Raw genomic sequence first — 22,392 nt, 5'->3', positions numbered from 1 at the left:
TGATATAAAAGCAGCTAAACTGATCAGAGGTTAAAAAAATAAAAACCATGCGGTGAACTGAAAGTCATCTCCCTATGCGTATGCAGTCATGTCTCCAGATCACTTAAGATGCAGAGTTCTGAAGGATCCAGGCTTCTGCAGATTCAGCCACAAGGGCCCAAAGGTCAGCAGTGTAAATGCTGCAATGCAGCCCCAGGCCAAATTCTGTTCTCAGTTACACCAGTCTGACTGAAATCAATCAAATTATTCCAGATTTACACCAGCGTAACTGAAAGCAGAATGTGGGTATCTGCTTTCCCTTTAGACTTAATATTCAATAATAGTAAAAACCAACTCAGTGCTGTTTCCACTTCTTATATTTCCAAAATCCTTTAACTGATCTGTGCAGGAAATGCTATGGGGCACATTACAATCCTGATGCACATGACATTACACCGGGTGATTCCCATTAATGCTAATGGGGGAATCCTGTGCAAAGCCCTGTTCAGTGAGGTGGGAAAACGTCAAGCCGCACCAGTGTAAGCAGAATTTAGAGTGTTTCCTTTACTGTCCTTTGCTGCTTAAAATACTGCACACACTCAGAGCAATAGACACTTGTCAAACTATCAGAACATACCAGGCCACCAGTTTTTAGCAGAATTTCCCATTGAGGAGCTCTTCTTGAAAACCAGTGGCATGCCATGACCTATTGCAAGGAAAGTGAGGAAAAACAAAATCAAACTTTTCACACAGCAAAAGCTTATTAGCCCTTTTCAATTCAGCTTCTAGAGTTTTATAACCACATATTTTGCCTATAAATATTCAGTCTAAGAGCATTGTGTCTTGTTCTGTGCAAACTTCCCAATCAATGCTGCCTCCTTTTCTATTACTCTGCCCTCTAAAATTTGCTCTTTTATCAGGTTGTAATGTCCAACATGATTTAATCAGAAACACATGCCTCATAAATATCATCTGTCATGTTCCATTAGTTTCATGCGGAAAAGTACAAGTCAATAAACAAAGGTTGTGCCATAAATCTGCCTTGAACACATTATACCTCAAATAAGAAAATAAAAACATGTGTGTCCTTTGACCTGGATAGTCTTAAAATGGGAACTCAGGTATTGTCTTATGCCTTCAAAAATGTTTAAAATGTTCACAATTAATTGCGTACCTAAGCAATTCCAATTTACATAATGTTGATATGTAGATGGTGATTAAATAAGCACTATGCCTTTAAGGCACCTGTTAAATAACATCACTGTTCCTGGGCTGAAACCGATATCAGGAACTGCACAATGAAAACCAGTTTCCTCCACCATGGAACTCTGCTATAAAACCCCTCATAACCCAAAGCCGTTGTGTTCAGTTATTAAAAGGAGGGCGGGAAATTAACCACCTTGACTTGTGCACTGGCTGGAATTGCTGCTGCTGACTGCTAACAAGTCCCAATGCCATGCAAGAGATCTCTGCATTTTAGTATCCAGCACAGCCACTGAATAGGTTAGTGAATCTGAGCATCAGGTTGGCATAGGGTGACCAGATGTCCTGATTTTAGAGTGACAGTCCCGATTTCTGGGTCTTTTTGTTATATAGGCTTCTATTACCCCCATCACCCAACCCCTGTCCCGATTTTTCATACTTGCTGTCTGGTCATCCTAGGTTGTATATGGAGACTCTGACAGCACAGCTCTGAATTCCAGCAAGCCAGCTCAGGCCCTCCTCCTTCCCACGTACATAAGCTGTGTGCTTTGCTGTTTATTGTGCAGGATTTTGAGGGTAAGACCTCAAAAGCTACAGCAAATCAAACAACAAAGTTCATTCCAGAGTCAAACTTCTTCAGTGTTCAGGAGTGTTTGGATCTGGGGTCTTGGTTCAGGGCCCATGAAAACTAAAGGCTTGATCCCAAGGCCACTGAAGTAAACGGAAAAACAGACAGTGATTTTAGAGGCTTAGCATCAGGCTCTCAAAGTCCTGTCTGCTTGTCGAAGATAAGATCAGGGGTTTGTACTGACTGAGGATACCCTCCCCCACCTCGCTGGGCCGCGTGTGTGGATGCCATCTGGCACCATCTGCATTTCAGAGTTTGGCACATGGGGGTCAATCCTGCAAGGTCCCCAGCTCCCACTGACGTCAGCAGCAGCTGAGAACTGCTCAGCATTTCTGGACAGGTGTTGAAGCATCAAACCTATAGTATATAAAGTGCTTTAGGATTTTTCACATTGACAGAGATGCTGTAGAAATACAAGGTGTTATTCTGATTAATAAATATTGAAGGGGTGGGGGGGAAACCCCTTTGAATGGATTAAGTTTTTCAAAGAAAATAAAATGCTTTTATTTTTCCCCCTCAAACAAATATTTCTCTGATTTTTCCTCTATAATCTCTTTCACCTCGTCCAGATAGGTCTTGCATATTCCTGGCCGAAGTGCATGGCGTCTAGGGGGTGCCACTTTCTCCAATTCCTACTCCCCTTTCCCCACCCGAAGGTTCCCAACAGTCCCTTCTCCCCGCCCCAATCACACCAATTCCACACTACGGCTTCAGCCACCAACTTGGGCAAGGGTGTGCCACATGCACCCATGATGTCTCCATGTGCCTATGGATGTAGTGCTCTTTTTTCACTCACCCCTTGTGAGCGAGTCCCTACAAGGGCTGCACATTCCTACTTAACCCACTGTGGCTTGAAGGTGCTGTGGGGAAGGCAAAAACAAACAAAAAAAAAACGCCCTAGTCTTCCACCAATTGGCCCATGGAAAACAAATTCCTTCCTGGCCCCCTAAACAGGCTATCGGCAGATCTGCAGCATCTGTCAGGCTGGGTTCTCATCCCTAGTTTGGGTGGATAGGGTAGGGAGGCTGAAACGGAGCTGGAAATCTCCACATGGCCCCCACTGCTGGTTAAATCCAGGGAGTTGGGGACTGCTGATCAATCAGTACCCCCCACCCCCAGCTGGCCAATGAATGCTGGACACTCCCGGGGGAAAGGGGGAAGAAGAGCTACCCAGTGTCCCTCAGCGAGTGTCCCCTCCCTCACTACTGCCACATGCTTTACAAAACTCTTCCCTAGGGCATCATGCTTCTTCAGTGCTGGGCCCGCCTCTGGTACCAACAATGCCAAAAGGAAGCAACAGCACCATAGGCTCTCCTGACCTGGAGATCCCCCCACTGTCACTACGCCAGCATTAGGGTCGCTCAGTGAGGCAGATTAACTCAATTTCCACAGCCTAATGTCTTCCACAGTAATGCTTAGATGCTATACTGCACTTCACCCCCCGCAAGGCAGGTATTATTACTCACATTGTATATAGTGAGAAAATTGCAGTCGAGAGGTCACCTCGCTGACCAATGCCATGCAGAGTGTCCGTTTCAGGGAGAATTCCAGAGTTCCTAGCTCCATGCTCAGATGCCACAGACCAAACCTCGCTAAAGACCAGCGCCATGACCCTGCTGTCTGGAGTGGGAAATCACTTCTAACAACTGTGATTGGTAATCACAGCTGCAGCTAGACCCCATAAATATCACACTTCACTTTCTAGCCTCAAGAGTTTACGATGCTTTTCTGGCCCACTCATCAGTACTGCATGACTACAGAGCTACAGAATTTCTAAGTCCCCTAGACCCTCTATCTAACGCATCCTATGCTGACTCTGCTGCTATCAGCTGGCATGGAGCCAATGGATCTCTGCTACTAGAGCTGTGGGAAAGCTAGGGAAACTGACAAAACCTCACGGTTTTGCTGGATTTTTGGAGCAAGGAGGTCATTTTTGTTCCTCCTCTAGCAAAGTCCCTGTGTGAAAGTTTTAGGCCTTGAAAGTGTAGAATTAATAAACGTGGTGCATTTTCTTTGAGCAGCTCTCTCACCCCAGTCCTAACTTTACTCTGAGAGGTCCTGACTTCTTGGCAGAGCAGCGGATTATGACCTGGCGTAGTGTTCAAGGCAACTGTCTGCCTGGAAAGGAGTTGCATTGTATGCTGCATCTCAGGGTGAAAGGAATTAAATAATAACATCGCAACACACACACACACACACAATGCCATAAGAACAGCCATACTGGGTCAGACCAAAGGTCCATCTAGCCCAGTATCCTGTTTTCCAACAGTGGCCGGCACCAAGTGCCCCAGAGGGAATGAACAGAACAGGTAATCATCAAGTGATCCATTCCCTGTTGCCCATTTCCAGCTTCTGGCAAACAGAGGCTAGGGACACCATTCCTGTCCATCCTAGCTAATAGCCACTGATGGACCTATCCTCCATGAATTTATCTAGTTCTTTTCTGAACCTTGTTATAGTCTTGGCCTTCACATCCTCTGGCAAAGAGTTCCACAGGTTGAGTGTGCATCGTGTGAAGAAGTGCCACAGGTTGACCATGCACGCGTGCCATAAAAGGAGGATCACAAAAAGCCTGAACTATGTACCATTAAATGCCAAAGGATTCAGTTGAGAGAATTTAAAGGCCTGACTTTCCGAGGCGCTGTAGTTCCTGCTGACTTCAACTGCTTAGCACTGCTGAGAATCAAGTCTTTAAATGACTTCACTCAGTTACTGTGTCTAAAAGCAATGCAGTTCAAGGAGGGTTCTGGTCAAATGGGCAAAATATTCAGAACCAACCTTCTTTATGATGCTGCTGTTTTAATTATTTTTTGAACCTAGTAATTCTCTAACCCAGAATTACCTACGTCAGAAGGCCTGTTGAGTGGTGCTGATGAGGGGCTGTGGGCATCTTATGGGCTGCCGCTTCTGATGCCACCTACCTGAACATCATTACAACTCACTAAAAATGATGGACTGTTTTCAATGAATGTATGTGGGTTTTATCAGATTTCACTGGTGACCTTATAAAAATACAAGCACAGATTCTGACAGGAAAGGCAGACCCCAGTCTGAAAACTGAGTTGCACATCTTAAAGACCCACTTGGCAGGCACCAAAGGCCGGTCATTTGCCCAGCACAAAAATACAAATCACTGATATCACCCAAAAAAAACTGTGATGACAGTTCAGATTGATATTAATTTGTCCACTTGTAGATATTCTGAAAGTATTTACTCTCAGTCTATAGCACTCGCAATGGCAGGCCCTTTATTCCAAAGCATACACTTGGCCTGTTGGAGCAAGAAAGCAGACACAGTAAATATAAACGTTCGGTAGCATAACAGCAAGCGGTGGGGCACAACGGCAACACCGCAGAGCACTCAGAGCAGCTAAGTACATGGACAGAAACAGATCTGTGCCTGGGCTAGGCACCAGCAGGAAGAAAAAGTGTCACTGACATAAATCTAAGATCAGGGAGCTAAAGAGCTCACCCAAATCTGAGTTGAATTTGTGTCAGTCAGTTCCCTTGGCTGCCTCCACCAACTGCGGCTTGATGTTGTAAAGTCTGCCCATGGCTGTTCTGCACACCCTCAATCCACTGTTTCACACTGTGACTTTATACAGGCTTATTTGGGCCTAACAAGGTCCTTATTTTTCTACAATGCAGGAAATAAGGAAACCAGTCATCAATTATTAGAAGGGCAGCAGATCTGAGCCGTATGGCTGTAAAACAGATTTTTCTTTAATGAAACTGAATTTGCATGTGCCAGGAATAACAAGTGCCTAGGACCAAAATGTAAATCAAACCTAAAGGAGAGTTTTCAAACTTTGAATCATTGGTAGCAACAGACAAGCTCAGAAGGAGTGTGGTATGATTTTGGAATGTCTTAAAAATGTGTGACTAATAAGACTTCTAAAGATATTATTTGTGAGTTAGTATTTCAGTCTCCCCACAGAAAGAAAACATCATACCAGAGAAAGGGCCATGTTTGCTGTAATAACTGTGTTAGTGTGTCACCATCTCTGGGCTGGGAAGAAGGGCTTGTATGTTAGTTTCTGAAAGCACAGAAAGGGAAGAGACAGATGAAAAGTATTGATATTCTGGTAAGGGGGGCAATGAGAGGATAAAACTGTGTCTTTCTCCAATATGTTCATGCTTCAACACTAGCTTGATGTTTTAATTGATCTCAGCTCAGTCTCTGGTGGACAGTGAGCCACATCACAAAACTACTGCACAAAATCTGGTGCTGGTAGGGATTCCTGGCAGCATCTGCGTAAGAGAGAGGCCCAGGAAGAAACCAGCATGGAGGCTCGGTCACCTATACAAGAAGGCGCCTTGGAGGACAGGTTACAAGTAATTGTTAGAAATATTTATGTAGCAAAATAGTAATTAATTTGTAATTATTCTAACAGAATCGTCAAGATGCACACATTCCTATAATGAGCAACAGTGTGATCTTAGTGGTGAAACCACAACCTCCTGAGCCCATCCTTGCCCTACACTTTGTCACCATCACTCATGACTAAAATTAGACCCTGAATCTGCAACCGGATTCACACGGGCAAAGTCTTGAATATGTGCAGAGCTCCTTTGACTTCAGAAGTGAGTTTGGCCAGAGAAAGCAGACGGGAAGGACCCATGAAGTGATCCCTCTTACAAGAGGGCTTGCTCTGCAAAATGAAAGTAACTATGAGTTTATTTAGAACAGTTCATCCAGTTCTGGGAGAACACTTTATCTAGTTCTCTGGAACCCGAGAAGTCAGTTCAACTCCAGAATCAGACTCATAGGACTTTAAGGTAAGAAGGGACCATCATGATCATCTAGTCTGACCTCATGCACACTGCAGGCCACAGAACTTCATCCACCCATTCCTGTAATATACCCCTAATCTCTAGTTGAGTTACTGAAGCTGGAGCATCTTAATTGGTCAAATTCTGCAACACTGACATCCTAGATTATCCAGAAGGGACCATTATGACCACCCAGTCTGGCCTCCTGCGTAACACTGCATTTCACCTAGCAATTCCTGCATTGAACACAATGATTTGTGGTTGAACTAGATCATATCTTTCAGAAAGACATCCAATCTTTATTTAAATCTGTAAATTTAAATCTGTAAATGATGGAGAATTTACCACATCCTTTGGTAAACTGTGCCAGTGGTTAGTTCCTTTACAGTCAAAAATGTGTCTCATTTCCAGTTTGGACTTTGCGGGCTTCATTTTCCAGCTATTAGATCTAGTTATGCTTTTGATAAATGAAAGCCCTCAAGTATCAGATATCTTCTTCCTGGATACACACTTCCAGACAGTTATTAAACTGACTCTTAACCTTCTCTACAAATTAGCTCCTTGAATCTCTTATTGTAAGGCAGGTTTCTTTGACCACAAATTGATCTTGCAGCTCTTCTCAGAACCTTCTCCAATTTTTAAAATCCTTTTTAAAGTGTAAACACCAGACCCGGACACAGTATTCCAGCAGAAGTCTCACCAATGCTGCATACAGAGCTATCATCATCTCCTTATTCCCAATAATTCATCCAAGTATCACGGTACTCCTTTCCTCCACAGCATCATACTGGGAACTCAGGGTTAGCTGGTTATCTACAATGATCCTCGAGTCCTTTTCAGAGTCACTGCTTTCCAGAACACAGTCTCCCATCCAACAAGTACAGCCTGCATTCTCCCTCCTAATTAAAGATCATGCACATTGTTTGACCGCTCACAGCTAATCAAGTGATCCAGATCACATTGTATCAGTGGTCTTTTCTCATTATTATTTACCATCCCACTAACTGTGTGGACACGTGCAAACTTTATCAGCTATGATTTTCTACTTTCTTCTATATCATTGATAAAAATACTGAATGGCTTTGGGCCAAGAACTGATCCCTGCAGAATCCCACAAGAAACACCACAGCTGCTTGATAATTCCCCATACACATCTAGGTCTTGATATTGATTCATAAGCCAGCTTTTAATCCACTCAATATGTGCCACACTGATTTTGTATAATGCCAGAAAGTCATGTGGCACTAAGCCAAATTCCTTACAGATGTCCAAATATAACATATCAGCACAGTTATCCTTATCTACCACTCCTGTGATCTTGTCAAAAAACTATAGCAGTTCTGTATGATTAGACCTATTCTGCATGGCACAATGTTGAATGGTACGGATTCCATTTCCATCCGTTAACTCTTTGCTGACAGAGTTTCACTGAAGTTTTGCCTGAATATAGAATACAGGGTATGGCTCACTGTAATGGAGACAGCTATGAGACAATGGAAGAGCTGTAACTCCCCTAAGAAAAGAGCCTCTTGCACAGTGACTGTGGGAAAAGGCCCTGAACAACAGACGGCGAGAGAAGAGCTGTGAGATGTGGTGGGAAGTTATAAGAGCTTGTAGAAAGTAAACCAAGAGCTGTTGCAGAGTGCTGGTGTTTGGGCAGCCCCAGAGAAGTTGATATAGGAATGGCCATGGCACAGTCTCCTGTACCAGGGGAAGCCTCATGAAAAGTTGCAAGGAATGTCCTTAGATAGCAGTGCTGCTTCTCCTTGAGAGAGACAGGATGGGGAATTCTAAGGTGCTGTGTTGCTGGAGCTTTATTGCAGCAGCAGTGTACGCACTTTCTGGTGGAACTAGCTGATGGTGGTCTCCTGCCAACATCAGGTCTCAAAAGAGAGTGCTGGTGACATTGCTGAATGCATATAGCTTCTACCATCCACCTTTTTTGAATCACCCTAATTCTCTCGATGTAGCACATTACTAAAGCAATTCGCACTTGGTTTCATCACTCATGCACCGCTTTCTATACTGCCTGCACCCATGCACATGTTCACTTCCTTTTCTAAATCATACATTGCTTGATCTATTTTTAGATTCCTTCCTTCTTATTGCAGTGCAAGTGCTGCTCATATCATCCTTTCGATTCTTCTACACATTGGCAAATAGCTGCCTTGTTAAATCTTGACTATTCTGCTGAAAAACCTTCTTCAGTGGTTTCATTGATGCAAAGCTTCTGTGTGATTTACCATCACCAGGGGCTGTCTGTGTTTCATCTAGAAGCTCAGAGACATGAATAAGTCACACAGTGCAGTGGTACTAGAGCACTTCTGTGCTGCCAGTTTTTCTTAATATTTGGAAGATGGAATGCTCTCAAAGAATAATAATTCCAATCCTAGCCTAATTAAATATCAGTGAGGCTGTTGCCTTCTTCAGAACAATGCCTGGCATTTTCTACCTCAAGAAGCAATCCTGGGTTAACAAAGGCTTGTCTTCAGAAAGCCATAAAACAGCTTACAACTGTTTTGTACATAAGATCAATAATCCCCATGCCCAGCTGTTCATTGCTGGCTCTCCCACTCCTACTTTCCGGTCACTTTTTTCTGTCTCTTTTCTATTGTGGACCTTCTCAGAGTTTTCTTGACAAACAGATATGATCATGTCCTCCAATATCCTTGTGCATACACCGCATTTAAAAGGGAGAAAGAGGTGTCACTGACATTTGTTAACTGAGTCAGATAGTAGCAGACTGGGATACTGAAGGGTTTTGAGGGCTCCTCCTAATACCATGAGGTAGCAGAACAGAGAAAGGGAATGGCAGGAAGAAGGTAATGAGAAAAGAGTTTCTTCAGGAGAAGCCAGCAGGGAGAAGATAGAAGGCACTGGAAATCTGGCTCATTTACTAAAATACTCAACATCGGCATAGAAAATCCATTGTCATGCTCCACGGTGACGGGTGCATCGGAAGCCTAGATTGATAGCAGCAGAGGGATAGTGCATCAGAAGAATTTGTGGCTACTCAATGTACATAGTATTTTCTTTGTGCTGCAGAGCCTGAAACACTTTGGTGGATCACATGACAGTCCTTCTAGTATCTACATTTAAAGTACAACTAGTTTACCCAACAAGCTAAGATTGCATTTGTAGGTTGATTCAAACGGTGGAGGTCTCATCTAACTTCTCTTGTTGTTTTCTTTGATGGTAGTTAGCAGGGCTTCATTTGTTATGAAAGAGGTGCTGAGGCTCAAGCAATTAGGTGCCAGGGCTCGAGCAATTTGTTACATTCATGACTGATGTGGCAAGCCTGATGTGCCAGGGCTCTGCCCTAGCACAAATTAAGCACTGGTAGTTGGTACCATGATTCAGTTTTCCCTGAATCCAAGCTGATTATAAACTGGGAGTTATTTTTCATGGCAAGTTTTCTCAAGTCTTGTATTATTGAGACTGTGAAGCTGTCTCCCTGACATCTCAGCAAAATCCGTCTACTGTGAAGCCTCTACACCATTTATAAAATCACCTTTATCGCTTCCAGTAATGGCTGAACCACTTGTGTTCTTGGTTTGTGGGTCCCCCAGCAACTCCTCCAGCACTTGGTACAGAACTCCGCTATAAAAATTAACACTCCCCACCTCCAGAAAGTAAAGATCCCTAAAGCACATTACTCCCATCCTGAGAAAGTCATGCTGGGTCACAGTGAAGCAGTAGGTCATATTTCCTTATACACAAATGTCTGCAAAATCCTGTTCTAATACATTCCCAAGACTTTCTTAGCTTGACTTTCCCAAAGTAAGGCTCTTAATCTGCAGAGAGGCAACACTGAGCCTTCAGAGTGCTGGGATTACAATGCTTGAGGCTGCATCTTTCATCTTATTTTAGAGCTGAGTTAATATTTCAAAACACTGTTCATGAATAGCTTTGCATCAGCTTTCCAGGTTTGTGCCCCTTTATGTTTGCTTTCTGTGACTCATCTAGCGAAAATAGACATTAGCAAAAATATTTGTGGAAACAGCACATTTTAAGTAAATATCCAGAAAGAATGATTTCTGAACTAGCAATCTCACACAAGTAACCTCAGTGTAAGAGCTCCATGACTGCATGCATTAAAGAGAGGAAGAATCATGTGATTAATGTGTTCAATCAAAACCAACCAATATAACCTGAATTTCAGAATTTGCTCTACGACAGCTCCATAGGCCAGAAAATGATTCAGCAATTATTTTCAAGTAACTCACTTTCAAGACAAAACCATGAGCTGCTTGTTGACAGTTTGCAGAAGGAAAAAAAAAGGTAACATTCTCAGATAAATTATATGCTGCAAATCATTTGCTCAGTTCAAGCTAATTTCATTCTATACTTACAAAAAGAACTTTTGCAGATTAGATCCTCTGGGCTTGATCACTTACACGACTGTAATTTCACTGACTTCTGATGTAAATCTGGAGTACTGCATTGAAAATCAATGGAATTACTCCAGATTTACAAAAGTCAGGAAAAGTGGAATCAGTCCCTCTGAGCTGTTGACTAAATGTAGATCAAATCTGAGGACTGACACTACAGCAATCAAGGTGGTGTAAGAATCTAGGTAAAGAGATTATTAGAGCTGTGTTTTCTTTAGGAAACAAGTAGAACAGATTATCAGCTGCATTCAAACCTTGCTCAGATTAAGCGATGGGGTCATCAGGGAGCTGATAGCAGCTCTCTCATCCCAAACTGTCCAGCTTCAGTGCACGTTAGAGCTGCAGAGGCATACTTTGAATTACACCACATGCATACAGTCCTTCGGGGACCTTACACCAGCAGAGCTGAGGTGTGATGGACCTCCCCTGACCCTTTAGGAGACGGGGGAGTGGATATAGGGGATGGTGGAGTGGATTCAATGCTGCCAACTTTCCCTGAGGGCAGAATTCCCCTGCACAAGAAGAATACTCCACTGGCCAGCTCCATTTTAAATCCACTTTGCAATAATTCTTTATAACTCCATTTCTAACAACTTGAACTACTACTGGGCATTGAACTAGACCTGAGGAATGTCCTTTACCCCTCAGCTTCCTTCCTGCAGTGAGCTGGATGGGTGGTACCAGGAAGCACAAGCAGGGTGTCTGACCAGGAGTTCTCGCCTTCCTGGAAACATTTTGGATAATGATAGTAGATAATCCTTTGCACTCACCTAGCATTTTTCATCTAGATCTCAAACCACTCTACAAAGGAGGGCAAGTGCCATTATCCCCATCTTACAGATGGAGAAACGGGGATGGGCGTACATAGACTTACTCAAGGTCCTCCAGCAACTCAGTGACAGAGGCTGGGATAGAACCCAGGCCCCCTTAATCCTCCTCTACTATGGTATCTATTTACTCTGGCCTAGTTGACTTCATCTGACATGACCCTTGTCCCATCTCCCCCTTCACTGACTCTTCCCCAGCTCTGGGTCTCACTAGGTCCACGTATCGACTGCAGATTGAATTTATTGTGCATAGGCTCTTCTAGCAGCATGCAATCCACAGAAGTAAAGGCCTGAGAGGACCATGTGAGGCCCAACCAGGAAATAAAATGCTTAACATGGAGTTGCTGATTGCCTTACTCCAGAGTCCCAATACAGACCTGCTTCTGCTGCCACTAAAGTGAACATAGGAGCAGGACTGGGCCGTATACTGTGATCTCTGTTTCTCAAGAGAATATGGGAGGAATTTTCAAAAGCACTCAGAGCTGGTCCAACTCTGCTCCCATTGAAGTCAGTGGTAAAATTGCCTTTAAATGGGAACAGTTAGGCCAACACGGAAGGCAAGTCTACGCTACAAAATTAAGTCGACCTAAGTTACGTTGACGTATAGCCGCCATAATTAAATCGCTTTTGCATGTCCATACTACGCTCCTTGTGCCAGCAGTGTGCATCCTCACCAGGAGCGCTTGCACCAATTTAACTGTCAGTGTGAGGCATTGTGGGACGGCTTCTGAAAGCCAGTAACAGTCGATGTAAGCAATGAAGTGTCTGCACTGACACTGCATCAACCTAACTACATGGTCCTAAGCGCTAAGCCTCTTGCGGAAGTGGAGTTATTAAATCAGTGTAGTGGGTAACACGGTGACAGCTACATTTTAGTGTAGACGTTTAAAGAGTTAGGTCAATGTAAGTTTACGTCGACCTAACTCTGTAGTGTAGACCAGGCCTGAGTGTTTATGAAAATCCCATGCTGGAAATCCTTTCAAGGAAAACACTGGTAAATAAAATGGAAATTTCTTTTTTACTCACAGAAAATATTCCCTGTGCCCCACCCCACCTTGCCAGATACAGATGGGGAAAGAGCAGGATTTGCACATGGAAGGATAAGTGGAGAGATCTGTTTTGTGGTGAACTGAGGCCTTTTGAACCAGAGCGCTGCCTTCCTCAAACATTATTCCAGTCCCATTTGATGCTCTTTTTCGTGTAGTACCCCTCTTCGGAGATGTTCCAGTGAAGAGCTCTACATACAGTAATTGTAAGCGAGTGACTGATCATTTGCCCTCGGTGTGGGATTCAGGTTAAATTAAAGCCAGCTGCTCTAGAGAGGGGCAGGAGAAGAAATCAAAACAAGCAGATCTAGAAATTAAATGCATAAGAAATCACTGCTATTCTTCCACATTAATAATTAAATCTAAACTCTTCAAGTCCTGTGCACCTAAAACAATTTTCTTCATTTTATGACTTCTTAAAAAAAATAAAATAAAATAAAAAAATCATCCTGCGCTGTTGTCTGTGCCCCGATAATTCTGAAATGTGCTAGTCATCTCTCCCAGTTAAATATCCTGTTTCATAAACCTACTCCTAGATATTTGAAACTGCAGATCACTAATGTCTAGCTTTAGGCATTTGACATTCCACAGAATTAATATTTAAACTTATTATAAAGGAATTGGGGTTGTGTTAACCATGAAGTATTTAACAGCATTTTGTTTCTTTTGTTTCAAACTATTTTGTTTCTTATCTAAAGTGCATGTTATGTTATACACGCAAATAAGAAAAAGTACATAATTAAATTAATACATTTACTGCTATTTTCCTTTTACTGCACTGAGAGTTAGATAGACTTAAGAAGTGGAAGCTATCAAATTTCATTTTTAAGATAGAATTCTAAGTGTATTATCTTTCTTTGCCTCGGGGGTTGTTGACTTCAGTATTTAAGCTACTTAACCAAATAAAATTATCAAAAAGCAACAAATCACTGGCACATATTTAAAATAACCTAAGGCCTTCCATGTCATGCTGGGAAGTTACTTGGCTCGAGTATCGTCGTATATAATCTAACTCTTATCTTTTAAAAAAAAATCTCAGTTACGAAATATTACTTAATTTAAAAAAATTAGCCTCTGATTTACACATTGGATGATCTCTGTCTAAAGCAACATGTGTAATTTATTTACAGCGTTGGAAGGCAGGCTAAATACATCATCTACTGTTATGCAAACTTCTACTAGGTATTAAAATACCTGGTCCCCCAGAGACACATTTCATACAGTTCAGCAATGTTCCAAAATAAACTAAATCTCTAGCCCCTTAAAAACTTAAAATAACAATTGAGATCTGTATTAAAAAGTGTTTTATAGTATTTGATTATGTCTACTTAGAACCATTTTCTCCTTTGGTTAAATGTGCACAAAAAACGCAAACCACCACACAATAAAACATATTTGCATTCTCCTTATTCCAGAAAGACTGATGTATTCTCATACCCACAAATCCTTCCTCCTCCTTCACCGGAAAAACCTTGAATACAAGACTCCAATGCTATTTGAAATGCTTTGCATTAGCTCACCCTTAAGACAAAGCCAATGAGATTTATTCTATTACAATGTTTTTTATTAGTTAACTGTGTAAAGCATCAAAAAAACATTCAAGCACTGTGAAACAAAAGGCCAAACATACTTCACATTATATTTACACAAATGCAATGACCTAAAGGAGAGACAGACAACTAGATCATCACTTTTGAAGATCTGAATATGTAAGTTCTTGCAATTCCCAACTTCTAAAAGGCAGAATTTGAAAAGCTAAAAAAGTCAGAATGTGGGTCTATTTCCTATAGCAGCTCTGGCAACTCACTTTTCCCAATAATTACCAGTGATGAATAATCATTTCATAAACCTAAATTAACTATACTAAAGAAAAAAAAAATCCTTGTGCCAGGTTATCAGTGAAGCATGGATTCTGCAAACAGAAAGCAGGAGATACCCTCTGGGGTTTCACATACTGAAGGCCTGAAAGTACAGTGGAGAAAAAAAAAAAAATCTTGGCAACTATTCTTCAAAGTTAAAACTGAAAGGTAGAATTGGAATTGAATTTAGATGAAATGGTCTTTGATTTTAACATGCCACATTGAAAATTATTCCTTTTATTTTAGTGCTTCAACCAGTCATTTTGTCCACTTTATTCCAATGTTCAGGATTTTCGGGATATGAGGTAACAGCTGTGTCATATTCAGAAACACATCTTTGCTCTTGTTTTCAGATTTCTAGGGTAAGATTACACTGTATGAGAATTAGCAAACACCACCCCTGCTTTTGAGCCAAGCTTTTTTTTTTTTTTTGTATTTATAAGTTGCATCAGTGTACTGGGAAATAAAGTTTTGAGGCTGACAAATAAAGTAAACAAACTAGCCCTATATTAAAAGGAGTTACCGTACACTGTGAAACGATTGCCGGATTGCGTGACTTCTCTGGTCTGTTGACATGTACTGATAGAAACCTGGAGTATGAAATACAGCAGTTTGCATCCATAATCCCCCTCTAATTGCCCAGTCAGCATCTTTAAACATGTTTCAAACAAGCTCTAAAACAGAGGTATATTCACATTTCTACAATATTTATTTTGTAATCGTAATGTTGATCAAACATGGAAGTTAACCTACAATATCCTAAATCTGCCAGAGACACATTCTCCTGATTATTTCACTTCCAAGTTTACTGACATATTTAATGTAAGGGCTGATACTTGTTCAGCACGCCTGACAGCATAGGGTATATCTACAATATGATTATGGCTGCAATACTGACCCCCATCAAAGTCAATAGCAAACCTTCCATTGACTTCAATGGAGCCCTATACAATTTCACCCTATACAATTAAATAGCAACCTACTGCACATCTTTGCTCATTGTTAAGGAAGTGAATCTTTCTGTAGAAGAAAAGTACTATTCATAGTTTCCAAGCCAGAAGGCACCATTGTGATCATCTAGCCTGACCTTCTGCATAACACCGGCCATAGCATTCCCAAAATAATTCCTACAGCATAACTTTTACAAAAACATCCAATCTTGATTTAAAAATTATAAGTCATAGAGAATTCACCATAACTCTGGGTAAATTGTTCCAATGGTTAATTACCTGCATTCTTAAAATTTACACTTTATTTCCTATCTGAATTTGTCAAAGAGGGATGCATTTAATAGTTTTAAGTATTCTCTCAGCCTATGGAATAACTGTCAGAGTTTATTCAGAGCCCCCTTATGACTGCATATGCATAAAGTCAGCTTGTGTGTTCTTGCAAAAGACATCTACATGCACATTTCTTTCCAAGCTCAGCAGTTTTACAAACATAATCTTTCAACAGTTCTATAGCATGGTTTTAAATCTACTAAAAATCATTCAGCACACACCTTGCGTGCAGGTGTTTGCAGGATTGGACCCTAAAATGGGAACAGCCATTTAGATCTATTTAAGAATTGAGTAATTTAGAACAGTTTGAGTATTAGGTCAATAGGATGACTCAAAAGAGCAAAGTAACTCGTATTTTCAGAATTGAAGTCCTAATTTAACTGTCTTTTAGTTTACAATAAAATACAATAATTTTCCTCTCACCCCATTTAACAAAATACATTGTAAACCTAGTTTTCATTCCATGTGTCAATATAAAATTTTAAAGCCATAATAAAGTAAAGTAAAGTAATCATTTAAATCCATCCTTCAAGTAGAACACAAGAGGTTATAAAATGTATCATTTTAATTATCAGGTTCATTTTTTTCTGATTGAAATAATTATATCTCATTATCATATATAATTGCTAAATGACATCTACTACTATCATCTTTCTAACAGCTCATTTATTTCTAAAGTAGAAAGCTCTATGCTTTTATATTATAGATGCGGTATGCCTTTATGTAACGTATTGGTAGTTAGTTCTTTTGTTTTTTATTTGCCAATTATTCTGTGTTTCATTAAGCATCTCTAGATAAAAAATGCAATCCTAAATACTGGATGCAATTAGATCCATCTTTTTTTTAAAACGGTGCAATAGCATTTAGAAATCTATGAGAGGGGCACATTCGATTCAGTGACTTCCATTCTCAAAACACAAACCACAAAGGAATTTCCTTCCGCAGAAAATAACTGAAAACTTATTTTCTCTTTTGGAAACGTATAACAGTTTTAGCTAATTTGAGAAAAAAAATAAGATTTACTAAAATGACCAAAAGCAAATGTGATTTCAGATGCAGTTTCTCCCCTTTTTTCCAGGAAGGTGGGAATAAAATAAAAAATAAAATAAATAAAAATTAGGAGAGTTATGTTATATTATGCATTATTCACATTAAAAAAACCCAAACAAAAAAAAGAGAACATCTATAAGATTTAATTGTAAGAGATTATTCAAAACTATGATGCTCCCCAAAATGCTAAGTGGGCTGGGTTTCTATAGGAATCAGAATGAAGTGACAAAGAACAACCCCTGTGTACTGTATATGAAATTGAGTAAACATGGAAATTGTCATTCAAAATGGGACGAAAACTGCAACCCACCAAACTCAGATGCGTAATTCTCAATCATGCAAGTAATCTCATTCTCTTCAATGGGACTATTTGGGTAAATGACAATCATTCATATGAGGAAGGGTTACAGGATCAGGCCCAATAAGAATAATCAGTATATCTAATATACTGTATAATAACTGGGTTAGTTATATTGCACCACCTTATGCCTTTTGTCCCAGTCCTGCAAATCTTTAATTATCCAGGAAAAATAGCCCCACGGTAGTCATCAGATTACTTATACGGGTAAAGTATTGCAAGTACTGGCCCCTTTCTTTTTTACATGCCAGTTTGCTAGCATAGAACATTATGTTAATCTGTGGCTCTACATGAATAATCATATAATTATGACCCTCATCAAAGAAGTGACCAAATACTGAAGACTAAACTACTTTATTGTTTCTTAATTTAAGTAACTGTCTGAAGTGGCTCCTGAAAAGGTTTGTGCAGTTGGGAGTATTTTCCCTAATGGCACAAAGGACAGGACGAGTTAACACAGATGACTCATGAATCCAATATAATCACATGAATCTGCAAAAAAGAGCATTTCATTGTAATGATCAAAATTGCTTTAACTGGGTTTTTTAAAGACATATTGGACAGGATTTGGATGTACTTTGTCGCAATTTTTCTTCCTTACCCAAACCTCAAGTATTTTTTGTGTAACTAGTTATTATTTTGCCCCATGCTACCCTGCAAATCACATATTATAGCATTTAAGTAAATTAAATACCACAAAACCACATAACCCCGGGAAAATATTGTAAAGTAAGTCATACCTTTTATTACAATTATTCTATGCCCAGTGGACCACAAGTGCCTCTAAGGGAACAGTGTTTGGGTGCAAATACTACAGCTTGCAATTCACTGAGATCAGAGGTAAAACAAGGAGGGCTCAGCATGTAGCACAGCCAATCACACCGAAAGAGAGGTTGGGCAAAATGTCACATTTAAAATAAAAATCATTGCCAGAAAGGGACAAATTTGAAGCTCTTTTTTTTCAAAAAAAAGTCTGCATTTTTGCTGAAATATAGACAGCCCCAGGCTGCAAACACTTACACACCTGAGTAACTTTACTCACATGACCAGTTGCTCTGAGTTCAATTAGACTAGCTGTTCAGGTATGGAAAGTGTTTGCAGCATCAAGACTTAGTACCGCGCAACAGCAGAGGAATGATATAGAGCACATTGCAACAGGCTGCTCCTTCTCATTGCAATTGCCTCAAAGCTGTTAATGGGGCAGTATCTTTTTTTTTTTTTTTTAAACAAAAAAAATTAAAGCCACATTTGGCAAAATGTTTACAGACAACTATAAAAATGGTTTACGCTCACGTTAAGAGGGTCCTTCCCCCCTGCTCCCACCCTTCAAAAAGGGATAAACCTAAACCAGGAGGCGTATTCTGTAATCTAACCCAGACTGAAGAGGGAGTTATTCCACACGCAGTACTGAAGTGCAGAAGACCCACTGTGTGATGGTCTGAAATAAAGCTGTCACTAGTTCCTCCCTTGAAAACCTTTGCAGGGTACATTTGAAATCATTCTGATTTCTTGGTTATTTCTTACATTACGTCCACATACACCTGTCTTTTCCTATAACCTTTAGCCTATTTGCAGGGCTATTGGCAAAGTCTGGATGCTTACAGATTGCCATCATTTGGCTTTTTTTTAAATTGCAATTTAGTATATTATTTGATTATTCTATAATCTAATTTTATAAGGTGGCTCTTGTTATTAGCAGGCAATTGTTGGTGTAGTAGCACTGCAATCTCCCTGCTTATGAAGCATCTGGTGGGTGCTTTAGAAATGTCAATATTATTACTGGAAGAGAGTGAGGCTCACAGTAAGAGAACTTGAAAAATGCACAACTGTGTGTGTGCAGTTGCTATCCCTTCACAAGCTGTACATCTTTAATCAGAAGGACAACGCTGCAGCTTTAGAGAACATGAAGATTACTTACAATCTGTTGCTTCAGTTTCCATTTGACTGAGATGAATGAATGCACACTGCAGTTTGTCGGAAGAAACAGACACTCTACTAAGGCTCACTGGAGTCAGGGACACTCCAGAACAATGAGAATCTATCACAACAACATTTCATTTCCCCTATTCCCAGCTTCTGGTCTATGCTATAAAGTCTTAACCAACAGCGTAGCTGAACCACTCAGATTGGAAAAATCCAGTATGCCAGCATTATGCAGCAGGTGGACATGGCAAAGACCCCCATCCCAAATGTGGATAATTTTGCTCACTTGGGTAGTACAGATTACTTACATGCTTAAGCATCTGTAGGCTTGGGCCCTAAACGGAGAAACTGGAAGCTTTACAAAAAGGAATAAACTCCAGTGATGACTGGAGAGGAAAGGGAAGATAGTGTGATCAGTTAAGACGAATGTGTGTCCCTCTCCTCAGACCCACTTCTTTCTGCTGCAGGGACTCCAACACACAGTGGAACTTCTGTTATTCTAAAGTGGGGATAGGGGGTTGTGGGGAAACCATATGGGGACTCAGAGCCCCTCAGAAGTAAGTTCCACACCAGCCCGCTGGGTGCCAACACATGGGTGGGCTTTAAGGCAAAATGAGAAAGCAGCAAAGGTGTGCCTGGTGACAAATCAGGCAGAAAAGGGGGGGGGGGGGAACGAACTGGCAGGATGCAGTCCTTTCCACAGCCTGTAGTAGGAACTTCAGCATAGCTGTGCTAGAGCTCTGTGCACTTCCTCCTGTGTGCACTCCCCCCATCCCCAAACAAAGTTGCAAATCCCACATATTTCAGCTGTGTGCAGTAGACACAAATTTCACCTTTGTTGAACTTGGGAAAATCTTTAATCTGAAGGGGAATTCAGATGCTCTAGAGAACATAAAGGTTATTTATAATCAGAACAATAATATAGTGGCCAGCCCCATTACCCTACGTTAAAGCTCACAAAAGACAACATTTCAAGTCCGTATGTGAACAGTCTACTTTACTTTTCAATAGAAAGGAAAGAAATAGATGCAATTCCTAGTGGGAAGTATCTTACATCAGCTAGATTGAGGACATTTCCGTAGGTTTTTATACAAAGAGAAATCACCTTGTGAACATTATAGAAAAGACTGCCTTTGCTCTAATAATCTATGCACATCTGTCTAGATATGTGGTATTATAACATGGATGAGGTGCTTGTATTGTCTCGTAAACCAGATCTGTATCTCTAGCCATTATCTAGAGAGTGGAATATTTTAAAATTGAACCTTGATAAGCTAACACAATCAAATAGCAGAAGGTGGACAGGTTTAAATAACCAACTTCCAACCAAATGTAATGCCATTAGTTATTAACTTCCTTAAGAACGATAAATGAAAAGATGCATTTCTAAACTAAAAAAAAAATTGATTTTATACAATCCCTGTCAGATATTAGGAATCCTGGGTCTGAGGACTCCCTGCTTACATACATGTTAATCACACCTTCTCAATGTCTAACATAAAAATTCAAACAATTACAGTGAAACAATTTAATAAAACTAGGCATTTACCTTAAGCCACAAGAACAGAGTGCAATAAGACGACCTAGCCCAGTGAGTTCATCCCAGGGACCAGACCCAGCTTATATGACCATCCCCTGTGTGTTTTCCAAAACTGAGGAGAGGCTGCTCAAGGAAATTAAAGAGGATACTGGTCTCAAGATTTTCTTGAAACGTATCAAGAACTCTTGTGCAGTCCATCTGCAGACAAAGTCTGGTTTACATTATCTTGCATTTAGAAGGTGGAAAGAAAAAAAATTTGCAGTGTTATATAAACATTTCAGAAAATATCCTGAAGACCAGAAAGAAAAAGGTTGATACAGATGAATTTGTGTTGGATTTTGTTTGTTTGTTTGTTCGGTTCATGCATTTTATAACTCACCCTTCATGCTTTGATGTTTCTGCTGCTGGAAATACTCTTTGGAGCCTTTAGGACATCGGAACTCCTGTGTCCGCTGAAGGATTGGAAGCCTCTCAAATATGCTTGGTCTTTTGGGGATGAGATCTAACAGTGGCACTGACATTTCATGTGGACTTTGCTGCGGTTCTGTACTGTCGCTGCTGTTGTTGACAGTTATTTTAAAAGACATCTGAGAATTCAAAAAAGCTTTACTAGTGTTGGAACAAGTCACTTGTGGCAGTTCCTTCATAGGCACTACTTGGCATTTATCAATCGCTTCAAAGAAGGCTGCACTGGTACTGGGTTTCTGAAACTCTCCAACCTCATAGTGCATATTTGTGTCCCTCTGCTGGAAGGATCCTTGCTTATCTCCTACACAAAACAGCACAAGGAATGTCAAATGGAATGGAAGCTGACCCTCTTTAACTCTTAAAGCAATGGAAACAACAGGTAAAAACACCCTACAAGCTTGTGGTCTAACATCAGGTACCTTCATGTATTTTAGCCAGTGGGTCATTTAAAAGAAGAGGCTACTGCAAATCTGGAAACCCGAAAGGGTTAATGAATACAATCTCAGGGCGATGTTTCCTGATGTTTAGTCAAACAACCCCTGTATTATTGTAACAGAAAGGTACGCCAGGACTTTCTCCCCATACACGAGCATAAATACAGGGATGGAAAGGCACTTTTCAAGGCTTTGGGGCTGCTAGGGAGAGAGCGGGGAGTTTAGCTTTTAAAACTGCTCCTAGGTTTGGTTGGTGGGTTGGTTTTTTCCCCGTGACACTGCTGGTCCCTTCGGTCATTTCGGGGAAAGGAAAAGAAAAACTTTGATTTGTTCAGGCTGGTTCCGTTCAAGCAGCAACCGCCCAGACAAGCGCTGTGGTTTTCATGCAAACAAGGCTGTTTCTGCAGCGTGTTTCTGAGCTCCCGACTGTCACGACGTGCTAAGCCGCTGCCCGCGGGTCAGTGCGGCTCGCCAGGGCTCCGCTCCTCTGCCAGGCAGAGCCCGCCAGGGGGTGGCACCAGCCCAGCCCGGGGGCAGCGGGGCCAGGCGCTGCCGAGGCAGATGTCACCGGACAGCAGCTCGGGACCCGGCGGCTGCCCGGGCAGCGGGCGCCAGACACCGCCCCGCCCCTCA

General features: G+C 41.1%; 1 protein-coding gene across 2 annotated transcripts in view; it reads right to left on the bottom strand.

Moving 5' to 3' along the window:
• Positions 1-21,870, bottom strand: part of GLIS1 (GLIS family zinc finger 1) — a 287,616-nt gene extending 265,746 nt beyond the window's left edge. The window contains exon 1 of one of the 2 annotated variants that reach the window (XM_050962313.1): positions 21,237-21,870. In XM_050962313.1, coding sequence (XP_050818270.1) covers positions 21,237-21,771 — 535 coding nt within the window. In that variant the 5' untranslated portion in view covers positions 21,772-21,870. The remainder of the gene's footprint in view (positions 1-21,236) is intronic. The other variant, XM_050962311.1, reaches the window with a different exon arrangement.
• Between the last annotated feature and the right edge of the window lie 522 nt (positions 21,871-22,392).

Source organism: Gopherus flavomarginatus, chromosome 7 (genome assembly GCF_025201925.1).
Source record: "Gopherus flavomarginatus isolate rGopFla2 chromosome 7, rGopFla2.mat.asm, whole genome shotgun sequence".
NCBI lineage: Eukaryota > Metazoa > Chordata > Testudines > Testudinidae > Gopherus > Gopherus flavomarginatus.
The sequence above is the reverse complement of the archived record's forward strand: the minus strand, read 5'-3'. Positions and strand labels throughout refer to the sequence as shown.